The sequence below is a fragment of the Orcinus orca genome, chromosome 15, assembly GCF_937001465.1.
Source record: "Orcinus orca chromosome 15, mOrcOrc1.1, whole genome shotgun sequence".
Classification (NCBI taxonomy): Eukaryota; Metazoa; Chordata; class Mammalia; order Artiodactyla; family Delphinidae; genus Orcinus; species Orcinus orca.
In genome coordinates this window covers 82,992,007-83,015,019 of record NC_064573.1, presented here as the reverse complement: position 1 = coordinate 83,015,019, position 23,013 = coordinate 82,992,007, and the positions used below count along the sequence as shown (strand labels likewise).

Sequence of the window (23,013 nt, the reverse complement as noted above, 5' to 3'; positions counted from 1 at the left end):
TAAAGGAGACCAAATATGATGATGCCACAGGCAGGGTGAAACCATAAATAAGCTCTCTAGAGCAGGAATCCCTAAATTTTTTATGTCAGGGGTCAGGTAGTATTTTAGGTTTTGCAGAGAATATGTGGTCTCTGCTGACTATTCTTTGTGGATTTTTTTTTCTTAAATTCTTTAATTGAATTATGTACCCATGAATGCATTATTACACTTGTGAAAAAATTTAAATACAGATAGCACTAAATTTTTTGACCATCATTCCCAGCCACGGTCCCTTCCCACCTTCCCAGAGGTAGCCACCGTTACCAGTTTTGTGTCTATTCTCCCAGACCATTTTCTGTGCATTTAATGCATATGTATTGTAGCCATAGGAAACAATTTACTGTTTTAGATGGTTGATTTGTTGTTGGTTATTTTTTTTACACCAATTCTATGATACAGTATTGATCATTCTTTAAATTGCCTTTCTCACTAAACAATCAGTCTTGGAGTGCTTTCTGTATTGATACTTATAGGACTACTTCATTCATTGTGGCTGTTGCATGGTATTCTGTGTTATGAATATACCATGGTTTATTTAGCCTGTGTCGTATTAATTGACTTTTAGGTTGTTTCCATTTTTTCTCTTACAAAGGACATGCTTCTTTATGTACCTGTGTGAGTGTATCTCTAGAGTAGATTCAGAGAAATGGCATCACTGGATCTTAAGATCACTTACTTCTTTCTATGTGTGAATGAGAGGATAAACTCTTTTGAAGATCCTGGAGGAGAAAAAGTTTAGTTCTTAAAAGTCTGAAAAATGATTTTCCCCCCAGCTTTGTTCTTGGCTTCTAGTATTATCTTGAGGTTTCTAGCTAGGGTGGGATGGGTAAAACTGAACAAGTAAAAGGATGTATCAGGATTGAGGGGAAAGATAACAAGCAGATTTGGCTGAGTTTAAGTTGCTGCCTTCTCTCTCTTTTTTTTTTTAAACATCTTTATTGGAGTATACAATGCTTTACAACATTGCTTTACAATGTTGTGTTAGTTTCTGCTGTATAACAAGGTGAATCAGCTATATGTATACGTATATCCCCACATCCCCTCCCTCTTGTGCCTCCCTCCCACCCTCCCTATCCCACCCCTCTAAGTGGTCACAAAGCACCGAGCTGATCTCCCTGTGCTATGCAGCTGCTTCCCACTAGCTATGTATTTTACATTTGGTAATGTATATATGTCAGTGCTACTCTCTCACTTGGTCCTGGCTTACCGTACCCCATCCCTGTGTCCTCAAGTCTATTCTCTACGTCTGGGTCTTTATTCCTGTCCTGACCCTAGGTGCAACAGCATGGATTTTTTTCCTTCCTAAGAAACTTTCTCCCTTCCTTCCTTAAACTATTCTTAAGCTTAGGAGCCTCAAGCCATTTGGTCCATAAACCTGGTTTACTGGTCTCTGATTCAATAGCAAAGCTCTCAAACTGGATCTGGCTCCTAGTTGTGCATGTATGTGTGTTTGAAAATCTTACTGAGATTATTGTAGATTCTCATGAGGTTATAAGAAATAATACAGAGAAATTCCTTTTACACCAGTTTTCCCAATGGTAACATTTTACAAACCTATAGTATAATATCACAACCAAGATACTGATACAGTTCACTAGATTTTATTCAGATTTCTCTTGAGACCTTGGATGGGATTTTGATTGGTCCCTATAGGATATTGGTTATTTAATTTATTTATTTATTTTTGTGGTACGCGGGCCTCCCACCGCCGTGGCCTCTCCCGTTGCGGAGCACAGGCTCTGGACGCACAGGCCCAGTGGCCATGGCTTATGGGCGCAGCCGCTCCGCGGCATGTGGGATCTTCCCGGACCGGGTCATGAACCCGTGTCCCCTGCATCGGCAGGCGGACCCTCAACCACTGCGCCACCAGGGAAGCCTGGTTATATTTTTTTCACTTGAAATTATTGCCAAATTGAGGCACTGGTAGGTTTTGATGAAAATGCTGATCCCCACCAGTTTCCCTTGAGTGAAAGGATGTGGTAGCGTTGTCCTTTGTTGCTCTGTGCTGCACGGCCACAGGCAGCTGGTTGTGAAGAGTGAGGACCTTGGAAGAGACATCCTTCCAAGAAGCTGTAGCCTCCTTCATTGAGCCGCCTCAGCAGCAAGCAGTTTCAACTTGCAGTGTGTTTACCGTGTGTTGACATTAGGAAAGCCATGTCAGAATCACTTTTAATTCCACTGTAGTGTGATGATTTATTTTATAGTTACAATGAATTAACCTGACACTGTCAAGATAGATCACACTGCTATGTGCTTTAAACACTGCCTTAAAGTATAGTTAGCTAGAGAATTTCACATCAGCTGATACAAAATTTTATATGTATTTTTCACTTAACTTTTGTTTCATAGACTTTGCAGTAATTATATATATAAACAATGTTTCAAATCATTTGAACAAGTAAAAGACGAAGGATCTTTAGTATCAATGAAGAGAAAAGTAAAGTATTAGGTCCTTTTATCAGCGTAAGAATTATCTTAATATAAAAAGGTAGTAGGGCTTCCCTGGTGGCGCAGTGGTTGAGAGTCCGCCTGCCGATGCAGGGGACACGGGTTCGTGCCCTGGTCCGGGAAGATCCCACATGCTGCGGAGCAGCTGGACCCGTGAGCCATGGCCACTGAGCCTGCGCGTCCGGAGCCTGTGCTCCGCAATGGGAAAGGGCACGGCAGTGAGAGGCCCACGTACCGCAAAAATAAAATTTAAAAAAGGTAGTAGCTTAGCAAATGATTTATTTTGTAGAGGAGCTGGGAAAATACCTTTGAAACTTTTCTTTTTCCTTCAGTTTTGCTCCGGAGACTGTAGCTTTGAAATTGTTCACCATTCTTCAAAAGAAATACTAATTTTCCCAATCTTATTTTTCCTTGCGTTAAATGGGGCTTTTTACAAATCTCAGGGTTCCTCTCATAAAGTCCAACTTTTAAAAAATTTTTAAAATAAAACAAGTTCCATCGTTTGTCTAATGCATCGTTTTCTTCCACTTCTGCATCATATTTATGTATTATTTGTTCAGCATTTGGCTTTCTCCTGTTACAGCGTTACCGTTTACAGATGAATTTGTGATATTTCATGTGATATTTTACCGTCACACAACCATAGGAATAGGTTGTAGCACTGATGGAGAAGATGAATTCAGAGGACTGTGGGTGATCAAAAGGCATTATCTTGAAGGTTATATATTTCATTGTAACTTGAAGGAGAGTAACATACAGTAGAGGTAAAATTATTTCCTGTGAAGACCCTTCCTGCCCACTACCTAGATTCTTACCTCACATACCTCTGACCCTGTTGAGGCTGCGAGTCCAGTTTCCTGGACTAGAGGAAGCAAAATTGTCTCCACTGGACATCGTGCTTTAAGTCTTATTACTCAACACAATTTTCTAAAGATTGTCTTGCCTCAGAGATAAGGTCCATTAGCCTTCACTTTGGTGAGACCTTGTTCAAGTCGGTTACACAGCAGGTGTTATTCCTTTCACCCAGTTTTGTATTTACAGACTCATTTGGCTTGGATCGTGATGTGATGGTGCAGAAAGCAAGCACGCCTTAAAGTGTGCAGTATTGAATCTTTATATTTTCTCACCTATTTATTTATTTATTTTTAATAGATAAGAAACAACAAGAAAACTGCCATCTTAGTTAAAGAAGTGAATCCTAAAAAGAAGCTTTTCTTAGTTTATAGACCAAATACTGGGAAACAGCTCAAATTAGAAATTTATGCTGATCTAAAGAAGAAATATAAGAAGGTATTTTTCCATTTGTACATGATGTTATGTATAAATACTTGTTTTATAGTAATATATTGCAACTATGTTTATGTTTATATGTAAATTGTCAATTTTTCCTATTTGATTACTGGAAAATTGTTTCAGAAAAAGTTTTATCAACTCTTGTTAAATTAATATCCCAGTCTTAATGTTATCAACTGTTAGGAAACTTAAAGATGATTATTTGAAACAGCTTATGTTATCAGAAAAGGAAGTTTCTATAGTGCTAACTACAAAAATTAGAATTTTTTAAATAAAGGGAAGATGTACAAGACTGAAATTCCTTCCCACCAACTCTTGGTTTTACTGTGAACTGCTGTGTTTATATTTTGCAATAATTTCTGGAAAAACAGTGATATCTCTTTTTCCTAACTTTACTATGTTATTTTGTTGTTAGTATTACCTTATATTACTATTATTCCTAGCCATTTTCACTTGCAAACAATTATAATTAAGTTAACTATTTGAAATATTCATTACATGGGAAAAACCTCATGGCAGAGCTTTATGGGTAACATTCAAATGCAAGCAGTAGTGAAGACCATGTTTTCTGTATAAAGATGGTTTTAAGTTGGCTTTAGAGACCAAATTAGGCAACCAGTTTGTTTAAAACAATACCTTTTCAATGGAATTTTTGTCTTATTTTCACAGGTAGTCTCAGACGATGCCCTGGTCCACTGGTTAGATCAGTATAATTCATCTGCAGATACTTGTACTCATGCTTATTGGTTAGTTTTCATTTTTCTCACCATATATTCCAAAGTATGATCAAGATTTAATTTAAACACCCCTTCATTCTTTAGCTATCTGTCCCTATAAGTACACAAGCAGATTATCAATTGCTCGGTGTTGTTTCTTTAAGCAGAGGTACTTGTTGGAAGTCTCTGGACCATGCACTGTTTTAGGTCTCCCCACTGATGCTTTGTTACTTCCAACCAAATGTTGTCTGCCAGCATGGACTTAACTATCATTCTTAGGGTTGAGACTTTTTCCTTCTCCTCTCCTTCCTTCCCTTCCTTTATTTTTTCCTTCCTCCAAAGTTTTATTGGTGTCCCAAATCAGTTTTATTTTTAAGGCTAGGGAACTTCTAGGAAACCACAGAGGTACCTCAAATAGTTAACAGCACTAGAAACTTTGTTGTTGAGCCCTGGAGCTGATCCTGCGTACTACTAGGCTAGCCAGAGGTGTTCTCAAGTCATTATGTTCATTTCAGGGCATTGAAAATGGAGTATCTGGCCCACTTTTTGAAAAGGGATACAGGATATAGATGAATTTTAGCTAGGTTTTTATTTAGACACATGTAGGTAGATAAATTTGCTTTTGTTTATTTGCTGAGGGCTTTTCCACTTACCTGATTTAGAACTGTATATTGGTAGTTTAATACTATGGAAATAACTGGTAGGATTATTTTATAAACTGACATTAATACAGTAAACTAATGGATATTAAAATGACAAATGCTTAAATGGATATCAAGACCAATGAATCAGCCCTTTTATAAGGGAGTCAGGCCCAAGAAATAACTAATTTTAAAATCAGTAGTGATACCTTAAGTTGGACAGGATAATCCAATGTCAGAAGGACTGCAGTCTACAAACTTTATCAGTAAAGGTAAATGACGGTAGGCCGTTTTCCATTTGAAATTAGGGTAGACCTTGTGGGCCTTGTGTGTGTGTGTGTGTGTGTGTGTGCGTGTGCGTGCACGCACATATACATTTTTTTCCTTATTATCTATCCTAGGCGTGGCAATTGCAAAAAAGCAAGTTTGGGATTAGTTTGTGAAATAGGTCTTCGTTGCCGCACATACTATGTATTATGTGGCTCAGTACTGAGTGTCTGGACAAAAGTCGAGGGTGTTCTCGCATCTGTCAGTGGCACAAACGTGAAAATGCAGATAGTTCGGCTAAGAACAGAGGATGGACAGCGGATTGTAGGTGAGTTTTAATTTTTTTTTGGTTTGAGCCTTGAGAAGAAAAATCAGGTCCTGTGTTTTTCTTATTTTGCTTCTAACGTCTTAGAATCTTAGCATCTGTCTATTCCAGTGGTGGGGTAGCGCTTGCTTTATATTATGTTCTTAAAAGGAGAAACAGTAGTTAAGCTTTTGAATGGGTGTAGTTGGCTCTGGCTGAAATCCTGATGTGGTTGTGATTTTATGCTGCCCTCGGTGCTCTTGCTCCCCTCCCTCACTGTCGACATCTGTGCAGCCTCCCTGGTATGAAGACTAAGGATTCTCTGAAGTCTTTATGTTCATTGTGCCACATTGAGACTATGGAAGTCAAAGCCACTGTGCACAGGGGATGGACTGGAGTCCTGCAGGGAGCAAGGGAGACCAGGCTAGCCGCTCCCACTGTTCCCTCAATGACAGGCCTCACGGAAATCCACCCAGTTATTGCACTTTCCCTGTCGCATTGTCTTTGTTTCTTTTGCAACAACCTTTCTCTATATCCTGGGTTGCACATTGGTAGCCTGTGGGCTAGTCAGTCCATGGACATTTTTTTGATCCTCAAGTATTTTTGGTTGTAAGATTTCAATTGAGTTAGTTGCCAACTTCTAAAAATCAAAAGATTGTGGGCTTCCCTGGTGGCGCAGTGGTTAAGAATCTGCCTGTCAATGCAGGGGACACGGGTTCGAGCCCTGGTCCGAAAAGATCCCACATGCCGCGGAGCAACCAAGCCCATGCGCCACAACTACTGAGCCTGCGCTCTAGAGCCCACAAGCCACAACTGCTGAGCCCACGTGCTGCAACTACTGAAGCCCATGTGCCTAGAGCCCACACTCCGCAACAAGAGAAGCCACTGCAGTGAGAAGCCCACGCACCACAATGAAGAGTAGCCCCCGCTCGCCGCCACTAGAGAAACCTTGTGTGCAACAACAAAGACCCAATGCAGCCAAAAATAAATAAAATAAATAAATTTATTTTAAAAAAATCAGAAGACTGGATTTCTATCTTCTTCAAAACAACAACAGCAGCAGCAGCAACAACAGAGAAGCTTGGAACATTGAGCCCCTCTTCCCACATGGGAGGAGTTAAAGTTCCCTTACAGAGGATATATATACTCTCCAGTTTGCTGACTTCCACACTGTGCCACTTAGAAGTTACTGCTTCAGTACGCATTTGAATTTGCAGCCACTATTTTGTAGTCTCTTTGGTACATTAGTATATGCCAAAGAAGGTGGTGCTTGCATACATTTGTGGAGCTTCAAAGATAGTAGATAGGAAGGTACTGTACTTGGCCTTCTGTTGCTTCAGCAAGAAGATGGTGTTGCACTAGACACATGCATGTGCTCAGGTATTTGTGGGTGATGCTGCTGAGGAATCGGGCTACTTCTGAAGGGGCCAGTTCAGTTATTAGGTGTTCATTTAGTTTTTTTGTGGAGTCTTATTCATTAAACTTAATATTATACTTCATTTGGAATTTGCTATGAAGCTGTAAAACAGTGTGGTTTCTCCTGGAAGCAACCTTTATAAATTCTTGTTTTCTAATTGCAGGTTTGATCATTCCTGCAAATTGTGTGTCTCCTCTTATAAATCTCCTGTCAACTTCAGACCAGTCTCAACAGCTTGCGGTCCAGCAGAAACAGCTCTGGCAGCAGCGTCACCCCCAGAGCATCGCCAATTTGAGCAGCGCATAAGAACAGACAGGTTTCAACATGGATGTATATGAAATGCTGTTGAAGCATATCATTTGCATAAAAATCAGGGACAGTTTCCAAAGAATTATAATTTTTTTTCAGTTGTGCTCTCTCTCTAGTTAATTTTTTTGGGAATAAGGACAAACCTGGAATAGATAGCAAAACTGAAAATCAGCAGTGCCGATGGTGGTACATATGTCTTTCCTCGTGCTTTTCCCATGGTACTTACCGTATGCTTTTACTTTGGGTGAGCAGAGGGGTATGTGCGCGTGTGTGTCAGTCTGTTTGTTTGTGAGTTTGTTAAAAGCTACGAACCATAATTGGTTTAAAAATGCTTGGAACTTCCCAAACTGGCTTTACTTTTATGTTATACAGTGCTCAGGGTTAACGCAGTACATCCATGCCATTGCTGTGGGACTTATCCCCGGATGCATGTGTTTTGAGTCTATAAATAGAGAAAATATATATTGGTTTCTTTTTCCAACTTATTAAAACAATAGGTTTATTAAAGCATGAAATGAAAGGTTACATATCATGCATTCAGGTTCTTTTTCTAGTTTTTGTTCTGACAGTGCATGTCTTTGAAAGCATGCGTAAACAAGATTAACACAGAAGTCAAGTAACGGAGAGAAACATTTGTAGATGTACAGCATTGGTTATTGCATTTTTATAGTGTTTATACCTGGGTATTGCTTCAAACCCTGCGAAATCACCTTCTCCCATTCTCCCTGCCCCAGGTTTCTTGTCAAGGTAATGAGTACATACATTTTTTGGTGATAAAACTCTTAAAAGTTAATTTTAATGTATTAATAGTATTCCTAATGTGTGCTGCAAAAATGGCTACAAGCCTGCTTTTCTTAAAATTACATTTTTCTTAACTTAAAGATAGTTTTAGAAAGAAGTACAAATTGGCTTCCGTCTTGCAAACAATCTTCCTTTTTTTTACTTCGTTATCTTAATTTGCTTTGTCACTCTTAAAAATGGAAACCGTACTTGAGTTGTAAACTAGACAATGAGGAAACACTTGAGGCTTCTGCTGTATGTTTATTTCTTGTTGTTACTGTTGTTACCCAGTAACTTGAATATTGTTTAATGTGTTGTAAGACATTGTAGAGTTTATCTCAAGCTGTTAAAAATGGTAATGTACAAATGTGAATAGACACTTATCTATAATATGGGTAAGTTTTGTTTCGCCTATAATAGATGTTTATAAAAACAAGTGAGGGGACAATTGGTCTTTTTGTTTCCTTTTTTTTTCCTTTCCTTTTTTTTTTTTGCTTGCACAGGTTGCACTATTGAAAAACTGAGATTGTATAAACCTGGTCAAAAGCTGCAAGATACCACAATCTTGTAGATGTCAAATAAAAAGTTATTATACTAAGCAGAAGTGGACTCTTGTTTAGGCCCTCACCACCTTCAAAAGTAGTCTGTGATGGGGATGCTGCAGAACTTGCGTGTTGCTCAACATTCCAGGTAGCCTTATATTTTGGTTTAAAACCTACCCCTCAAAATTGAAATGGTGTTGAGGAAGGGGTAAAATGATAGTACTTTTGAAAGTTTCTCAAGTTGAACTGTTCTCCTTTGTAACTTTCTAAACTTATTGCAGAATTAGGTGAGATATATGTTAAGTGATGGGAAAGCTAGGGCTATCATCCTCTTGTGTTTCTTCAAGCCTGAGTTTGGTTATGTCACGTTTACCATAAGTTTTCTTTCTTTGGAATTATTTATTCTAGACGCCTAAAGGAACAAATTGAGAATAATTTCTGTTCTTTGGCATATTTTGCCCAGTGGATGCAACTTTTATCCTCAGTCTAGTCCTTATATCTCAGGCAGTGATCCATATGAATATCAACCAATGTCCCTTGTTAGGGCCACTAGACTCAGCTGGCAGTCAAGAGCAGAATTGTCCACCTGCACCAAAACTTCCCAGTTAGTTCTTCTGTTTTTAAATCAGGAGCCCAGTCAGCTTCCATCAACATCCCAAGGTGAAATAGAGCTGTGGAGGGGGAAGCATAACAAGCCTGTTACCTCCAGTGAGACAAAATGGCAGGGTTGGGGAAAAGAGACTCCCTCTTGGAGGCTTGGCCCAACTTCCCTTTTTTGTGTGTGGGAGTATCTTTTTTAGCAGGTTATGGTTTTTTCCAAGCAGCTTCAGTGTGAGGATTCTTTAGCATGCAGTTAGTTGACCCTCACAATTTATGATGTAATGTTTGCTCTTGGAATAGCTATCTTGTTACAAAGGGGGATATATGTATGTTCTGTTCTTTGTAGAACAGCTTTGTTTTGCTTTTTTAAAAAAAAGTCCAGAAATAAGGCCTCTGAAAACTCTCAAAGTAGACCTCAGAAAGGCAGCCGTGTAAATGGATGGGGAGCCGAGGTGCCGCGTGCACATGCTTATCGTGGTGTGGTGTGCGTGTGAGTGCTGGCAGTCTGCTTCCCATCCTCCTCTCTGGAGGTGAACACATGACCTTTAACACTGTGCCCTTACCCAAGTCAGCAAGTTTTAGGTTGGTCAACATGGGAAAACCCAGCATTCAAGGTCCTCCTCTGTCAAAAAATCAAATCTCAACAACAGCTAACTTCTGTACAACAGATCCTTGTATTTCAGGATCTGAATGCCACGTCTGAACCCAGGGACCTTGTTGAACCCGATGTGAGTCCATTTGGCCTCTGTAATGCCTTTTCTCCCTTTTTAGCAATATGGCTCTGAGCACAAAGATTTTGATTACAAGTCACGTTAGTGTTTTCAGAGTTTACAGTGCTGATTGTACTGAAAACCACTTTCCGAGTCCAGAGCTGCTCAGATGGTATTGGCGGGGGGGTAGTGTTCCCCTAATTTAGCACCCTCCCTACCACAAGCTGCAGTTTAGTGGGATAATCCAGATATTTATCAACGATATGAATTCCTAAAAGTATTAATAAGGTATTTTTAAACACACTTGATGAAAAAGTAAATATCTTAAGCAATTTTCCCTTTTTGCTGCTAAATTGCCGATACACTCTTCAGTATCTTTTCTTTACATCTGTATATAAGTTAGCAAGAACCTGCATCCAAAGCAATGTAGTGGTGTGTGTATGTATATATATATATTTATTCCAATCCAACTAGCACTTCAGAAACCTTTTTGAGTTGCAACAGTAAACCTTTTACTTGTATTCTGCTTCATCTGTAATGGTGAAAGTTCTAGATTACCAAGCTCCAGGGGTATATAATATTCTAGAAGCATAAGTTTCTGGCTGTAGCCACTGGGGCATTCATTTGCTAATCTCCATGTGATGCTATTAGAGCAGCTTCTAACAGGCATGACGAGAAAGGGTACCAGACACTTACCGTTGTATAATGGGAGCCTTTCCTCAGTCCCCTCCACTTTCCAGTTTAGCAGGAGGGGAAAAAAAGCAACAGATTAGAAATGATTGATGCATTTCAGTTTATGAAAGTAGGAGCAGAGGAAAAGTGTTTTTCACTTGGGTCCTTTTCTTGATTAGATATTAAGAGGAAGGTCCCTATCTAAATACTCTCATTTTAAAAATGTACCTGAAAAAATAAAATAAAAATGTACCTGAATGATATTTGATAGTTTCTAAGAATGGTGCTACATAAGAGTCGCTGTTAGACCAGTATGCAGTTAACAGATGTTCGGTTAGTGCAGGCATCCCAGGGACAGTAGGCATTTGTTGACTGTCCTTCCTCTATGTCTGGAGTCTGCTTGGCTAACACCACACCTCGCACGCTCACTGTGCACGCTTTGCTGCTGGAATATGCAGCAGGCAGTCCATGTCATGGCTACAGCTGCGAGCAAAAGCCATTTGTAAAAAGTCCTCATTGGATGCCAGTTGTCTGGTACAAAGGCAGTGTCTTTTAAGGGCATATAAGTGAAGGAAACACATCTATAGATACCTGCAACTCGAGCTAGCTAGTAATTTTTTTTCTGCATACTTGAGGTGAAATCCAAAACCCACCTTCTGATTTTATGCTGTACTTATATATATATATGTACATAATGTGTATATATAGAAACGTTGAGTTCTTTTTGAATTCTGAATGTAAATATTTCTTGTAAATTGGGACGCCACCAGCTTGTTTTTCTCTTTTCCCTCCTCCCTTCAATCCTATTTATTCTTTTCTTGACTTCCCATAGGGGGCTTCTTACAATTTGTTTTTTTTTTTGGATGTAGAAACGTATGAAAAACTTCTTAGTTGAATTTGTTCGTATATTTTAGAATTCGGTTTTGCATCTTTACCATAGAATTCCTATGTCTGTTTTGTGTTAATATTTTTCAACATGCCTGATTGTGTTTTGCATTTTTATTACAAATTTTTACTGTGTGCAATGCATTGTATTGGGGGGAATGTACTTGAGTGCAATTTCTGATACTGTCATTATATGACTAGTTATGCTCATTTATGTTGCTCTTTGGAAGCTGTAGTGAGCCTCATGTTTTCACCTAAAAAATTTCTTCCCAAGACTTCCTTTAAGCTCCTCTAACTTCTTCAGTGCATTTGGGATCAAACTTGCTCTTCAGTAAACCCGACTTGTTCCTACCCTTGCAATTTTTCAGGCCTGCACCAAATCCTTCATCCTTGTGGCTTTCCAGCTGAGAGGAAAATCTTGCAGATCTGAACAGTGATTTATGACCTGCTACTGCTGCAGATTTTCTGTTTCTTTAAGAAGTCCAGCGTGTACTTTTAGCCTGCAAGTAACAATCAGAAGCTTACTTTCCAGCGAGCATGGGTAATCTGCTTCTGCTCCCACCAGTTAAGGATATTTATAGCAGGAGTGGAGACAGACCTGGTCCATGCTGGTGTCCATGCTGACAGGTGACATTAGAGAATGTCCTTTAAGGGACAGTTTTCCTCCGGAATCGAGCAGCACAACTGCTGTGGAGGCTTCCATGAGCCTTCAGCTCAAGGGTTGATTCTGTGCTGAGGGTAAAACAGCCAGTTAACTGTGGAGGGACTGGCTGGTAGGATCTGCTGGGCTGTCCTGCCACCAGTGAGCTGGTGAATTGATCTTGACTAGATTGGCTGTAAAGCTAGGAGCTGAGCTGGATCAGGGCATTCTTAATGATTGGATTAGTGTTGCCAGTAGGGCAGACCCAGGGGTGGCTCACAAAAGTGGTGGTAATCATCACCAGGGAGGCCAACATTGCGTTTTTAATTACAGATTTCGCACTTTTAAGAAAATCTTCCTCCTTAACTTTCAGGAAAGATAGCCGTGAGCCTTTCTTGGGCCTTCATTTGTGTACATGTTTCTCTCGTTACTACTGAACTTCGTAGACTTCCTGAAATTTAAAAGTTGTCTGCATTTAGGTAAGTCTTAGGAACCTAATTTGTCATGAAACGGGGCCTTTCAGAGGAGAGCTCCAGTGGGAATCCCTGTCCCAACACGTCCTGCCCGGCTTTCCTCCTCTGGCGCCCGTGGAGCAGCAGCCGTCAGGACACCATGAGGCTAAGACTACACCCTTGTAGTGCAGAGTCGAGCAAGGGGTGCCACCTGGGAACGTCAGTTCTCTTTGATACTTGCAGGTCAGGCCTCCTTGGGGCTGAGGGTCAGTCCGCAGGCCCCTTAGTGAGAACTCCCTGGCTTTTCCGTCCACCCTGTCCTGAGGGCCTTTCTTGCTGTGACAGTATTTGTGGCACTGAAGAGGATAAAGAAGCTTCAGCCTTCTTTCTGACTTCCACTTTACGGGGCAGAGAGCTTTTTTTCTACGTAGCACATTGCAGTCTCACCTCCATCAGAAAAAAATCATCCTGTTCATGGTTTATACTGAATTTGCAAACTACTGATATTATTTTTCAATAACCACTTGTATCTACCATCAACCATGAGAGGTGGGAAGAGGTACGCTGTATCTCTGCAATAAAACTTTTGCCAGGTTCTACCTCTGCTGAGCAAAGGATACTTTTATACGTAGGCATAGATCTTCCTTCCTTTACTGATCTGACATGGTGCATCTTGAGACAACATATGATGGAATCCAAAGACAATTTGAAACAAAGGTGGATGTAAACTCTTCTGGTTGTTTCTGTTCTGTTCTCTTTTTTAAAATCTCTCTTTTTATATTGCTACTCTGTTTTGAATGTCTGTCAGTGTATGAAGGGTACGCACTGTTCTGATGATACTGCACTGCTTCAGCCTTCCGTGGTAATACAGTACCGAGTGTCCAGAAACGATTGTTCTGACCGTTTTGATTTGTAACTTTAAAAATTGGGTCTCATGCAATAAAAATGTATTGGCTGCATTTAGCGAGGTTTTATACCCTTGCAAGTAAAAACGATCAACCATGAAGCGTAATGAATTCTGTATTTAGGTTTTTTGTTGTGTCTTTTGATTTTTGTTTTTCTGTTTTTTTTTCCTTTTTTTGTAAGATTCTTAAATAAATTAAACTGGCTAATATGCTGCTTTTCTCTGTGTATTTTCTTTGTCTGGGTTCTGAGCACCCGTTTAAGCTGTGTCAGGGCAACCACGCTCACCTAGAGAGCTTCTTTCCGTTGGAGGCTCGGACTTCTTTTATGTTGGTTTTTTATTTTAAATGAATTCTAGAAGACTTCTCACGATGTGGAGAAAATGCAACCCAGCATTTGTTAGAGTCAGAAATGTCCGTGCTGCTGCAGAGCTTCAGTGAGTCAGCACCGGGTGCCCAGGCCGGGGGGCTTGGGTCATGGGGTGTCCTCCCTGAAAGGTGCCATGAGTGTTGGAGGACTTGGGGGTATGAGGCTTCCTATTTAAAATTCGTTCCTGATGGTGCACAGCCATCCAGTCTGTGAGTCGTAAGATTGGAGCTCTGCTTAAGAAAAAACAAAACGGAAACTACTGCAGACAACATAGCGTGTGCCAGTCACTGTGGGGTGCTTTCTGTAGTCCTTTCCGTAGTCCTCAGTCCTCCTCTAGTTTTCAGATGAAAAGCCTTTTAGTTTCTAATTTTTGTGGAAATTCGTGCCTGTATTTCTTCTATTTATTTTTGGCTGTGTTGTGTCTTCGTTGCTGTGCGCGGGCTTTCTCTAGTTGCGGCGAGCAGGGGCTACTCTTCGTTGTGGTGCACGGGCTTCTGATTGTGGTGGCTTCTCTTTCTGTGGAGCACAGGCTCTAGGTGCGCGGGCTTCAGTAGTTGTGGCACGTGGGCTCTAGAACGCAGGCTCCGTAGTTGTGGTGCACAGGCTTAGTTGCTCTGCGGCATGTGGGATCTTCCCGGACCGGGGTTCGAACACTGTCCCCTGCATTGGCAGGCGGATTCTTAACCACTGCGCCACCAGGGAAGCCCAAGTGCCTGTATTTCATGTTTCTTCACTAAGTGTTTAATAAGCAACTGCTGTGTGTCTATGTCGGGCCACATGCAGTCCTCAGTAGAGACTCCTTGTGGGTAGTTATTCTCACGTCAGAGATAGCAAACGAGCGAGCAAGTTAAGGTTCTGGTGGTCGCGGGAGCTAAGAAGGAGACATTAGGGATGCTGGGTGCCTGATGGGGGGCCCAGGAGGTGACCGACAGTCCACTGGCACCAGCCTGCCTTGAGGAGGCTGCCGTGGATGGAGAGAAGGGAGTGTGGTGAGCCCTGGGGCTCATCGATGGAGAAGTAATGACCTGACAAGAGATCCAGTCAGCTCCTTGCACTGGGCTTGGGAAGCTGGAGAAATTGGGAATGAACAGGAGAGAAGACACCACAGGACACCCAGAACAGTGAGTAGATCCCTTTGCCCTAAGTGTGTGTGTGTGTGTGTGTTTAAACCTCCCTCCCCTATGCCGTATGAGTGCTGGCGCCCTCACTTTACAGGTGAGATGGGCACAGAGGTCAGGGAAGCAGCAAGGGGCGGTCTGGGCCAGGAGTCCATGCCGCTGTCCTCTAGACACGGATGGAGGCATTTTGTAAATGGTTGGAGTCTGGCTTGTTTGCAAGTCTTTTCTTTGTGGGGTTTGAAATGCTTGAGAAAGTCGTGTTCAGTTTGTAGCTGGAAATGCTTAAAGGAATTTAATCAAATTTGTAAACGATGTTTACATTTAGGGAAATTTAGTCTGCCAGATACGTGAGATAATTGAGCATTAATTGAAGAACAAGTGAAAGGGGAGTGTTTTACATTTTAACTAAAATTTTCCTAAAATATTTCTAAGTCGTGCTTGAAGACTGAAAGGAAACTTGTTCTTGAATATATAACCTTAATAAATTGAGTATTAATTTGAATAAGAAACGAGAGGCCAGACTTCATGTAGAGCCTCCACTGTCCCCACTGAGTTTTTCTGTTGCGGTTCCAGTTTGCTTTGACCTTGTTCCCCTTCAGTGTTTTAATCTGTAATCCAGTCTGCTTTCAGCCTCACGTTGTGTCTCCCAGGGCCTCAGCACCGTTGACATTTGGGCTGGGCCATTCTTTGCAGAGAGTGGGGTGATGTGGGGACCGTCCTGTGCATTGTAGGGTGTAGAGCAGCATCCCTGCTTCCACCCACTAGGTGCCAGTAGTACACACTGTGTACCCTGCACCCCCCAGTTATGGAAATCCAAAATGTCTCCAGACATGGCCTAATGTCCTCCTGAGGATCAAAATCGCCTCTAAGCAAATTAATCATACAGAGGCAAAAGCTGATGTCTGATCTGTGTGTGTGTGTGCACAAATTTGTGTGTGTTTTACAGAGGATAAGACCCATGAGCAAGGGGGCACCACCCTTGAGATAACAGAAAATACAAACTTTAACTGGCTGGGGGTTTGGAGTATGTACAATACAATTTCCATAAGTATGAATATTTATCAGCTAGTCATTTGAGAGCATGATGTAAAGAAGCCATCTGTGGAGGCCTTTATGGAGAGAAAAGAGGCTAAAAGAAATGTGCAAAATGTTTATTTTTAGAGCCCAACTCTCAGCAAGTTGGCTTCGTCCTCTGAAAGCTGCCCACTCTGGGCGTCAAGTGCATCGTTGGGTTAGGAGAGGCGAGTGCCACACTGCTGGTTCCAAGTCACCATCCACCTAAGAATTACCACCAGGTAGCATGCAAAGGTAGGATGGCTGGGTGGACACCACATTAGTCTGGGATACTTAATTTTTATGTTTTTGATTGGTAGTTTGCTTGAATAAGCAATACCAACACCTGACACAAGTCAACAGGCAGATGAGAACATACAGCGAACGTTCGCGCGCTCTGCTCCTCCCGCTTGGCCCCCATTCTTCTTTCCAAGGCAGCCATTCTCGCCAGTTTCTTCAGTATCCTTTCTTGGGGAACTTTAGAGGGTAAATTTTTGAGTATCACAAAAAATGCTCTAGCTTCTGTTGTTTATCTTTGGTTGTAGGCAAGATTCATTTTCACAAAGATGTGCAATTACTGGAGAAATCCAAATTAGAATAAATTATTAATTGTAGGAAATTGAGAAATTCATGAACCTTCAGTAGAAAGGTGTTTTGTGAAGATGTCCACTGTTTAGAGCCATAAGAGGTCTCTAGAATCCCCTTTTTCATCTTCAGGCCTAGATCAAGATAAAATACAGTGCTCTCAATTTCTGCAGTAATACTGGATTTTCTGTTTAGCTTTCTTTCCCCACAGTTTGTTTTTACATGTGTGTTTCCTGTTCAGAGGTATTGATATGAAAAGCTGTTTATCATGTCCTCACATGTTTGCATGCCCCATTTCTATATTTATTTGGCTGCATCGGGTCTGGTTGCAGCACGCGGGCTTCTCTCTAGATGTGGCCTGTGGGTTTTCTCTTCTCTAGTTGTGGCATGCAGGCTCCAGGGTGTGCGGGCTCTCTAGCTGTGGTGTGCAGGCTCCAGGGCATGTGGGCTCTGTACTTTGTGGCATGTGAGCTTGGTAGTTGTGGCGCACAGGCTTAGTTGCCCTGCGGAATGTGGGATCTTAGTTCCTGGACCAGGGATTGAACCCTCGTTCCCTGCCTTGAAAGGTGGATTCTTTACCACTGGACCATGGGAAGTCCTGCATGCCCCATTTTTGATTTTCTATCGTAGATCAGACTTAAGAAACAAACTTTTGGGCTTCCCTGGTTGCGCAGTGGTTAAGAATCTGCCTGCCATTGCAGGCGCCACAGGTTCGATCCTTGGTCTGGGAAGATCCCACATGCTGTGGAGCAACTAAGCCTGTGCGCCACAACTACTGAGCCTGTGCTCTAGAGCCCGCGAGCCACAACTACTGAGCCCATGTGGCACAACTACTGAAGCCCACGTGCCTAGAGCCTGTGCACAGCAGCAAGAGAAGCCACTGCAATGAGAAGCCTGAGCACCTCAATGAAGAGTAGCCCCCGCTCGCCGCAACTAGAGAAAGCCCGCGTGCAGCAGCGAAGACCCAGCATAGCCAAAGATAAACAAATAAAATAAATAAATTTATTTAAAAAAAAAACAACTTGATATAAAGTATGGTTTTACTGTCCTGAGGATATAAACCACACTGGAGTCACTAACTGCTGATTTAATCATGACACTTCACCCACAGCTTGTCTGGTTGTCAAACTGTTCGGTCTGATTGCCTTACTTAACTAGTTTCTTCAGTCAGTGGTCTCCAAACTTTTTTGGTCACATGTTCTAATAAGTGTTTCTGAGTATACTTCCACTATTGTTTATTAAGTTATTTATAAGTCCTATGTGTACTTCTGTGCTAATATGTATGTGGTAAATCCCACATAAACAGGAATTCTAATTTTCCCTCCTGTGAATCACCCTTCTTACCATGTGAGGCAGGTGCACCCCACTTTGGAGCTGATTGCCCCAGAATGGTGATGGAAACAGTGTCAAAATGATTTCAAGGCCTTCCCGGGCTGACGTTTTTCCTTAGAGAAGATGGCACGTGTGTTGTCTGTCTGCCTTCTTAGGATGTTGGCGTTTTGAGAATTCTTAGAGCTTCATCCCGTTCAACCTCCGTAGTCTTACAGATGAAACTAAGGCCCGGGTAGGTTAAACAAGTTATTTGAGGCCTAAAGAGAGGTTCATGGTGGATCCAGAACTAAAATTTATCTCCTGAGGTTCTTGCAGGCCAAGCTCTTTCACTAGGCTCCTCCTTCTCCTTCATCTGCTCTAGTCCCTGGCAAGCCACTCTGTGACATGTCCATTAAACTAATAAGGGACCATTCTAGATCCTTCTAAAACCGCTCATTTAAAGGGACCTATTTGGAGTTCAGGGTTTTTGAGCCCAAGCCACCCGTTCTCTTTGCCTGACACTGCAATAAATCTTTCTTTGCTGAAAAAAATAAAAATAAAGGGACCTATTTGAGGGAGTTTCACACAGATGTTTTTAGTGGAGCCACTAGGAATGGTTTTTTCCCCTTTTTAGGGGTTTGAACTCTCAGAGGAGAAAGGGAAAAAAATCCGGATCCTTTTTTTTTTTTTTCTGCGGTACGTTGGCCTCTCATTGTTGTGGCCTCTCCCGTTGCGGAGCACAGGCTCCGGACGCGCAGGCTCGGCGACCGTGGCTCACGGGCCCAGCTGCTCCGCGGCATGTGGGATCTTCCCGGACCGGGGCACAAACCCGTGTCCCCTGCATCGGCAGGCGGACTCTCAACCACTGCGCCACCAGGGAAGCCTCTGGATCCTTTTTTGAAGCCTGTTGTAGTGGGTTGAATAGTGCTCCCCTACCCCCGCCCCCCAAAAAATTAAGAAGATATGTCCACCTGGAATCTGTAAATGTGACCTTTTGGGGATAAAAGGTCTTTGCAGATGTAATTAATTTAAGGATCTTGAGATGACATCATCCTGGATTAAGGTGGGTCCTCAGTCCAATGACAAGTGTTCTTAGAAGAGGCGGGGAGAAGACAGAGAAGAAGGCCACCTGAAGGCAGAGCTGGAGGGATGCAGCCACAAGCCACAGAATGCATGGAGCCACCAGAAGCTGGAAGAGGCAAAGTATCGTCCCTTAGAGCCTTCAGAGGGAATGTGGCCCATCCCATACCTTGATTTCAGACTTCTGGCCTCCAGAACTGAGAGCAAATAAGTCTCTGTTGTTTTAAGTCACCAGTTAGTAGTAATTAGTTATGGCAACCCCAGGAAGCTAACACATCTGTTATGGAAAGTGAATTGTGAGCAGGAAGGTTGAGAACAGGAGTCCCACGTGCAAATGAGAATTGATCTTGCTTTGTCTCATTTCTAGGAGCACAGTGAGGCCCTTTATGGAATGTTCTGTATGCCTTGACTAGACATTCGAGGATGCAGTTCTTTCCTTCAAGTGGCTCAGACTCATGAAGGAGACTGACCAGGTTAAATACAATAGCGGGCATTAGCAGAGGGGCAGCCAGGCAGGGAAGTCTTTTCAGAGGTGGGGATCGTTGAGCTGGGCTTTGACAGGTGAGCAGGAGTTGGCCAAGTGGAACACAAGGGCACGGTGGTGTAACGAAGGCTCAGACATGGGAATGAACAAGCACCAGGGTCATAATCCAGTCTGGCCTGAAGAAGAATAACTAGTGAAAGGCGAGGCTCCAGTGTGGTGAGGTAAGAGAGGACAGCTAAATGGGGCTGCCATGCCTGGAATGATAAGCTTCATCAAGACATGGGGATGGTCTTCCTCTGCTGCCCCTAGAATAGTGCCTGACACTCAGACTCGTGATAACTATTTGTTGAATAAAGGGGAAAAACCCCCACACGATCTCAATAGGTGCAGAAAAAGCATTTGACAAAATCCAACTCTTTCATGATAAAAACACTCAACAAACTAGGAAGAGAAGGGTCCACCCTCAACTTGATAAAAGGCATCTATGAAAAGCCCACAGTGAACATCACACTGAATGGTGAAAAACTAAAATCTTTGCCCCTAAGATCAGGAACGAGACAAGGATGTCTGCTCTTACCACTTCTATCCAGTGCTGTCCTGGAGGCTCTAGTCAGGGCTGTTTGGCAAGAAAAAGAAAAGGCATCCCATTTGGAAAGGGAGAACTAAAACTCTCTAATTTGCAGATGACATGATCTTATATATAGAGGACCCTAAAGAATCTCCATGCCGACACAAAACAGCTATTACAGCTAAAAAGTGAGTTCAGGAAGGTGGCAGGATACAAGACAGTATAGAAAAATCAGTTGTATTTCTACACACTAGAGATAAATAATCCAAAAATTAAGTAAATTCCATTTACAATAGCATCAAAAATAATGAAATACTTAGGAATACAGTAAACCAAAGAAGTACAGGACTTGTACACTGAAAACTGAAAAATTGTTGAAATTAAAGAAAGAAGACCTAAATGAATGGAAAGACATCCTGCATTCATGGATTGGAAGACTTAACATTGAAATTAAGATTGCAGTACTCCCTAACTTGATACACAGATTTAATACAAGCCCTATCAAAATTCCAACTAATTTTTTATACATTTAATTAATTATTAATTTATTTGGCTGTGTTGGGTCTTCGTTGCTGTGCACAGGCTTTCTCTAGCTGCAGCAAGCGGGGGCTACTCTTCGTTGCGGTGAGTGGGCTTCTCACCGTGGTGGCTTCTTTTGTTGTGGAGCACAGGCTCTAGGCGCGCGGGCTTCAGTAGTTGTGGCACGTGGGCTTAGTAGCTGTGGCTTGCAGGCTCTAGAGCACAGGCTCAGTAGTTGTGGCACATGGGCTTAATTGTTCCGCGGCATGTGGGATCCTCCTGGACCAGGGCTTGAACCTGTGTCCCCTGCATTGGCCGGTGGATTCTTAACCACTGTGCCACCAGGGAAGCCCCCAACTGTATTTTTTGTTTTTTGGTTTTTTTGGTGGTTTTTTTTTTTGCGAAAAAGGACAAGCTGATCCTAAAATTCATAGGGAAATGCAAAGGACCCAGAATAGCTAAAATAATCTTGACAAAGAAATATAAAGTTGGAGCACTCAGCACTTCCTGAATTCAAAGCTTACTCCAAAGCTACAGTAATCAAATCAGTGGAGTACCGACACAAGGATAGATTCCACAGATCGATGGAATAGAATTGAGAGTCCAGAAATAAACTCATATTCATCGTCAATGGATTTTCAACAAAGGTGTCAAGACCATGCAATGGGGAAAGAATAAACTTTTCAACAAATGGTACAGAGACAACTGGATATCCACATGAAAGAATGAATCTGGACACACTTCATACACAAAAATTAACTAAAAATGGATCAAAGACCTAAATGTAAGAATAAAAACTATTTGAAGAAAACTTAGGTGAAACTTTATGACCTTGGACAAGATATGGTACCAAAACACAAGCAAATAAAAATTTAAAAATAGATACGTTGGACTTTATCAAAATTTAAAACTTTTGTGGAATTCCCTGGCGGTCCAGTGGTTAGGACTCCACGCTCTCATTGCCAAGGGCCCGGGTTTGATCCCTGGTCGGGGAACTAAAATCCCACAAGCTGCGCAGTGCGGCCAAAAAAAAAAAAAAATTAAAAACATTTGTGTATCAAAGGACACTATCAAGAAAATGAAAAGATAGCCCACAGAATGGGAGAAAATATTTGCAAACTATAAATCTGAGAAGGGACAAGTATCCAGAATAAAGAAGTCTTTCAACTTAACATAAAAACTCAAGTTAAAAAATGGGTAAAGGATTGGAATAGATGTTTCTCCAAAGAAGATACACAAATGGCCAGTATGCACATGAAAAGAAGCTCAACATCATTCATTAAAGAAATGCAGGGCTTCCCTGGTGGCGCAGTGGTTGAGAGTCTGCCTGCTGATGCAGGGGACACGGGTTCATGCCCCGGTCCAGGAGGATCCCATATGCCGCGGATCGGCTGCGCCCGTGAGCCATGGCCGCTGAGCCTGCGCGTCTGGAGCTTGTTGCTCCGTAACGGGGGAGGCCACAACAGTGAGAGGCCAGCGTATCGCCAAAAAAAAAAAAAAAAATGCAAATCAAAACCATGAGATTCCAGTTCACACCCACTAGGATGCCTCAAATAAAAAAGCCAGATATGGGCTTCCCTGGCGCAGTGGTTTAGAATCCACCTCCCAATGCAGGGGACACAGGTTCAAGCCCTGGTCCGGGAAGATCCTACATGCCGCGGAGCAGCTAAGCCTGTGGGCCACAACTACTGAGTCTGCGCTCTAGAGCCCACGTGCCACAACTACTGAGCCCATGTGCCACAACTACTGAAGCCCACACACCTAGAGCCCGTGCTCCACAACAAGAGAAGCCACTGCAATGAGAGCCCCGTGCACCGCAACCAAGAGTAGCCCCCGCTCGCCACAACTAGAGAAAGCCTGCGTGCAGCAACAAAGACCCAATGCAGCCAAAAATAAAATAAATTTAAAAAAAAAAAGCCAGATAGTAAAGGTGTTGGTGAGGATATGGAGAAATTGGAAAATTTATACATTGCTGTTGGGAATATAAAATGATATAGTCACTATGGAAAGAAGTGTGGCAATTCCTCAAAAAGTTAAACATAGAGTTACTATGTAACCCAGCAATTCCAGTCCTGGGTATATACCCCCCATATTGAAAACATGTTCACAAAACTTGTACATAAATGTTCGTAGCAGCTTTATTCATAATAGTCAAAAAGTGGAAACAATGTCCATCAGCTAATGAATGGATAAACAAAATGTGGTCTATTTATACAATGGAATATTATTCAGCCATAAAAGGAACAAAGTCCTGATACATGTTGCAACATGGATTGACCTTGAAAGTATTATGCTAAGTGAAAGAGGC

General features: G+C 42.0%; 1 protein-coding gene and 1 long non-coding RNA gene across 11 annotated transcripts in view; one reads left to right on the top strand and one right to left on the bottom strand.

Moving 5' to 3' along the window:
- SBNO1 (strawberry notch homolog 1) overlaps positions 1–13,829 on the top strand; it is a 58,372-nt gene extending 44,543 nt beyond the window's left edge. For 9 of the 10 annotated variants that reach the window (XM_033440782.2, XM_033440783.2, XM_033440781.2 and 6 more), the window contains 4 exons: positions 3,640–3,777; positions 4,450–4,526; positions 5,539–5,732; positions 7,289–13,829. In XM_033440782.2, coding sequence (XP_033296673.1) covers positions 3,640–3,777; positions 4,450–4,526; positions 5,539–5,732; positions 7,289–7,431 — 552 coding nt within the window. In that variant the 3' untranslated portion in view covers positions 7,432–13,829. The remainder of the gene's footprint in view (positions 1–3,639; positions 3,778–4,449; positions 4,527–5,538; positions 5,733–7,288) is intronic. The other variant, XR_004486976.2, reaches the window with a different exon arrangement.
- On the bottom strand, positions 956–3,221 carry LOC125961216 (uncharacterized). Its single transcript, XR_007471606.1, has 2 exons — positions 3,118–3,221; positions 956–1,105 (listed from the first exon to the last, which is right to left on the bottom strand). It is a non-coding gene; the product is annotated as an uncharacterized LOC125961216 (long non-coding RNA).
- Positions 13,830–23,013: the final 9,184 nt, after the last annotated feature.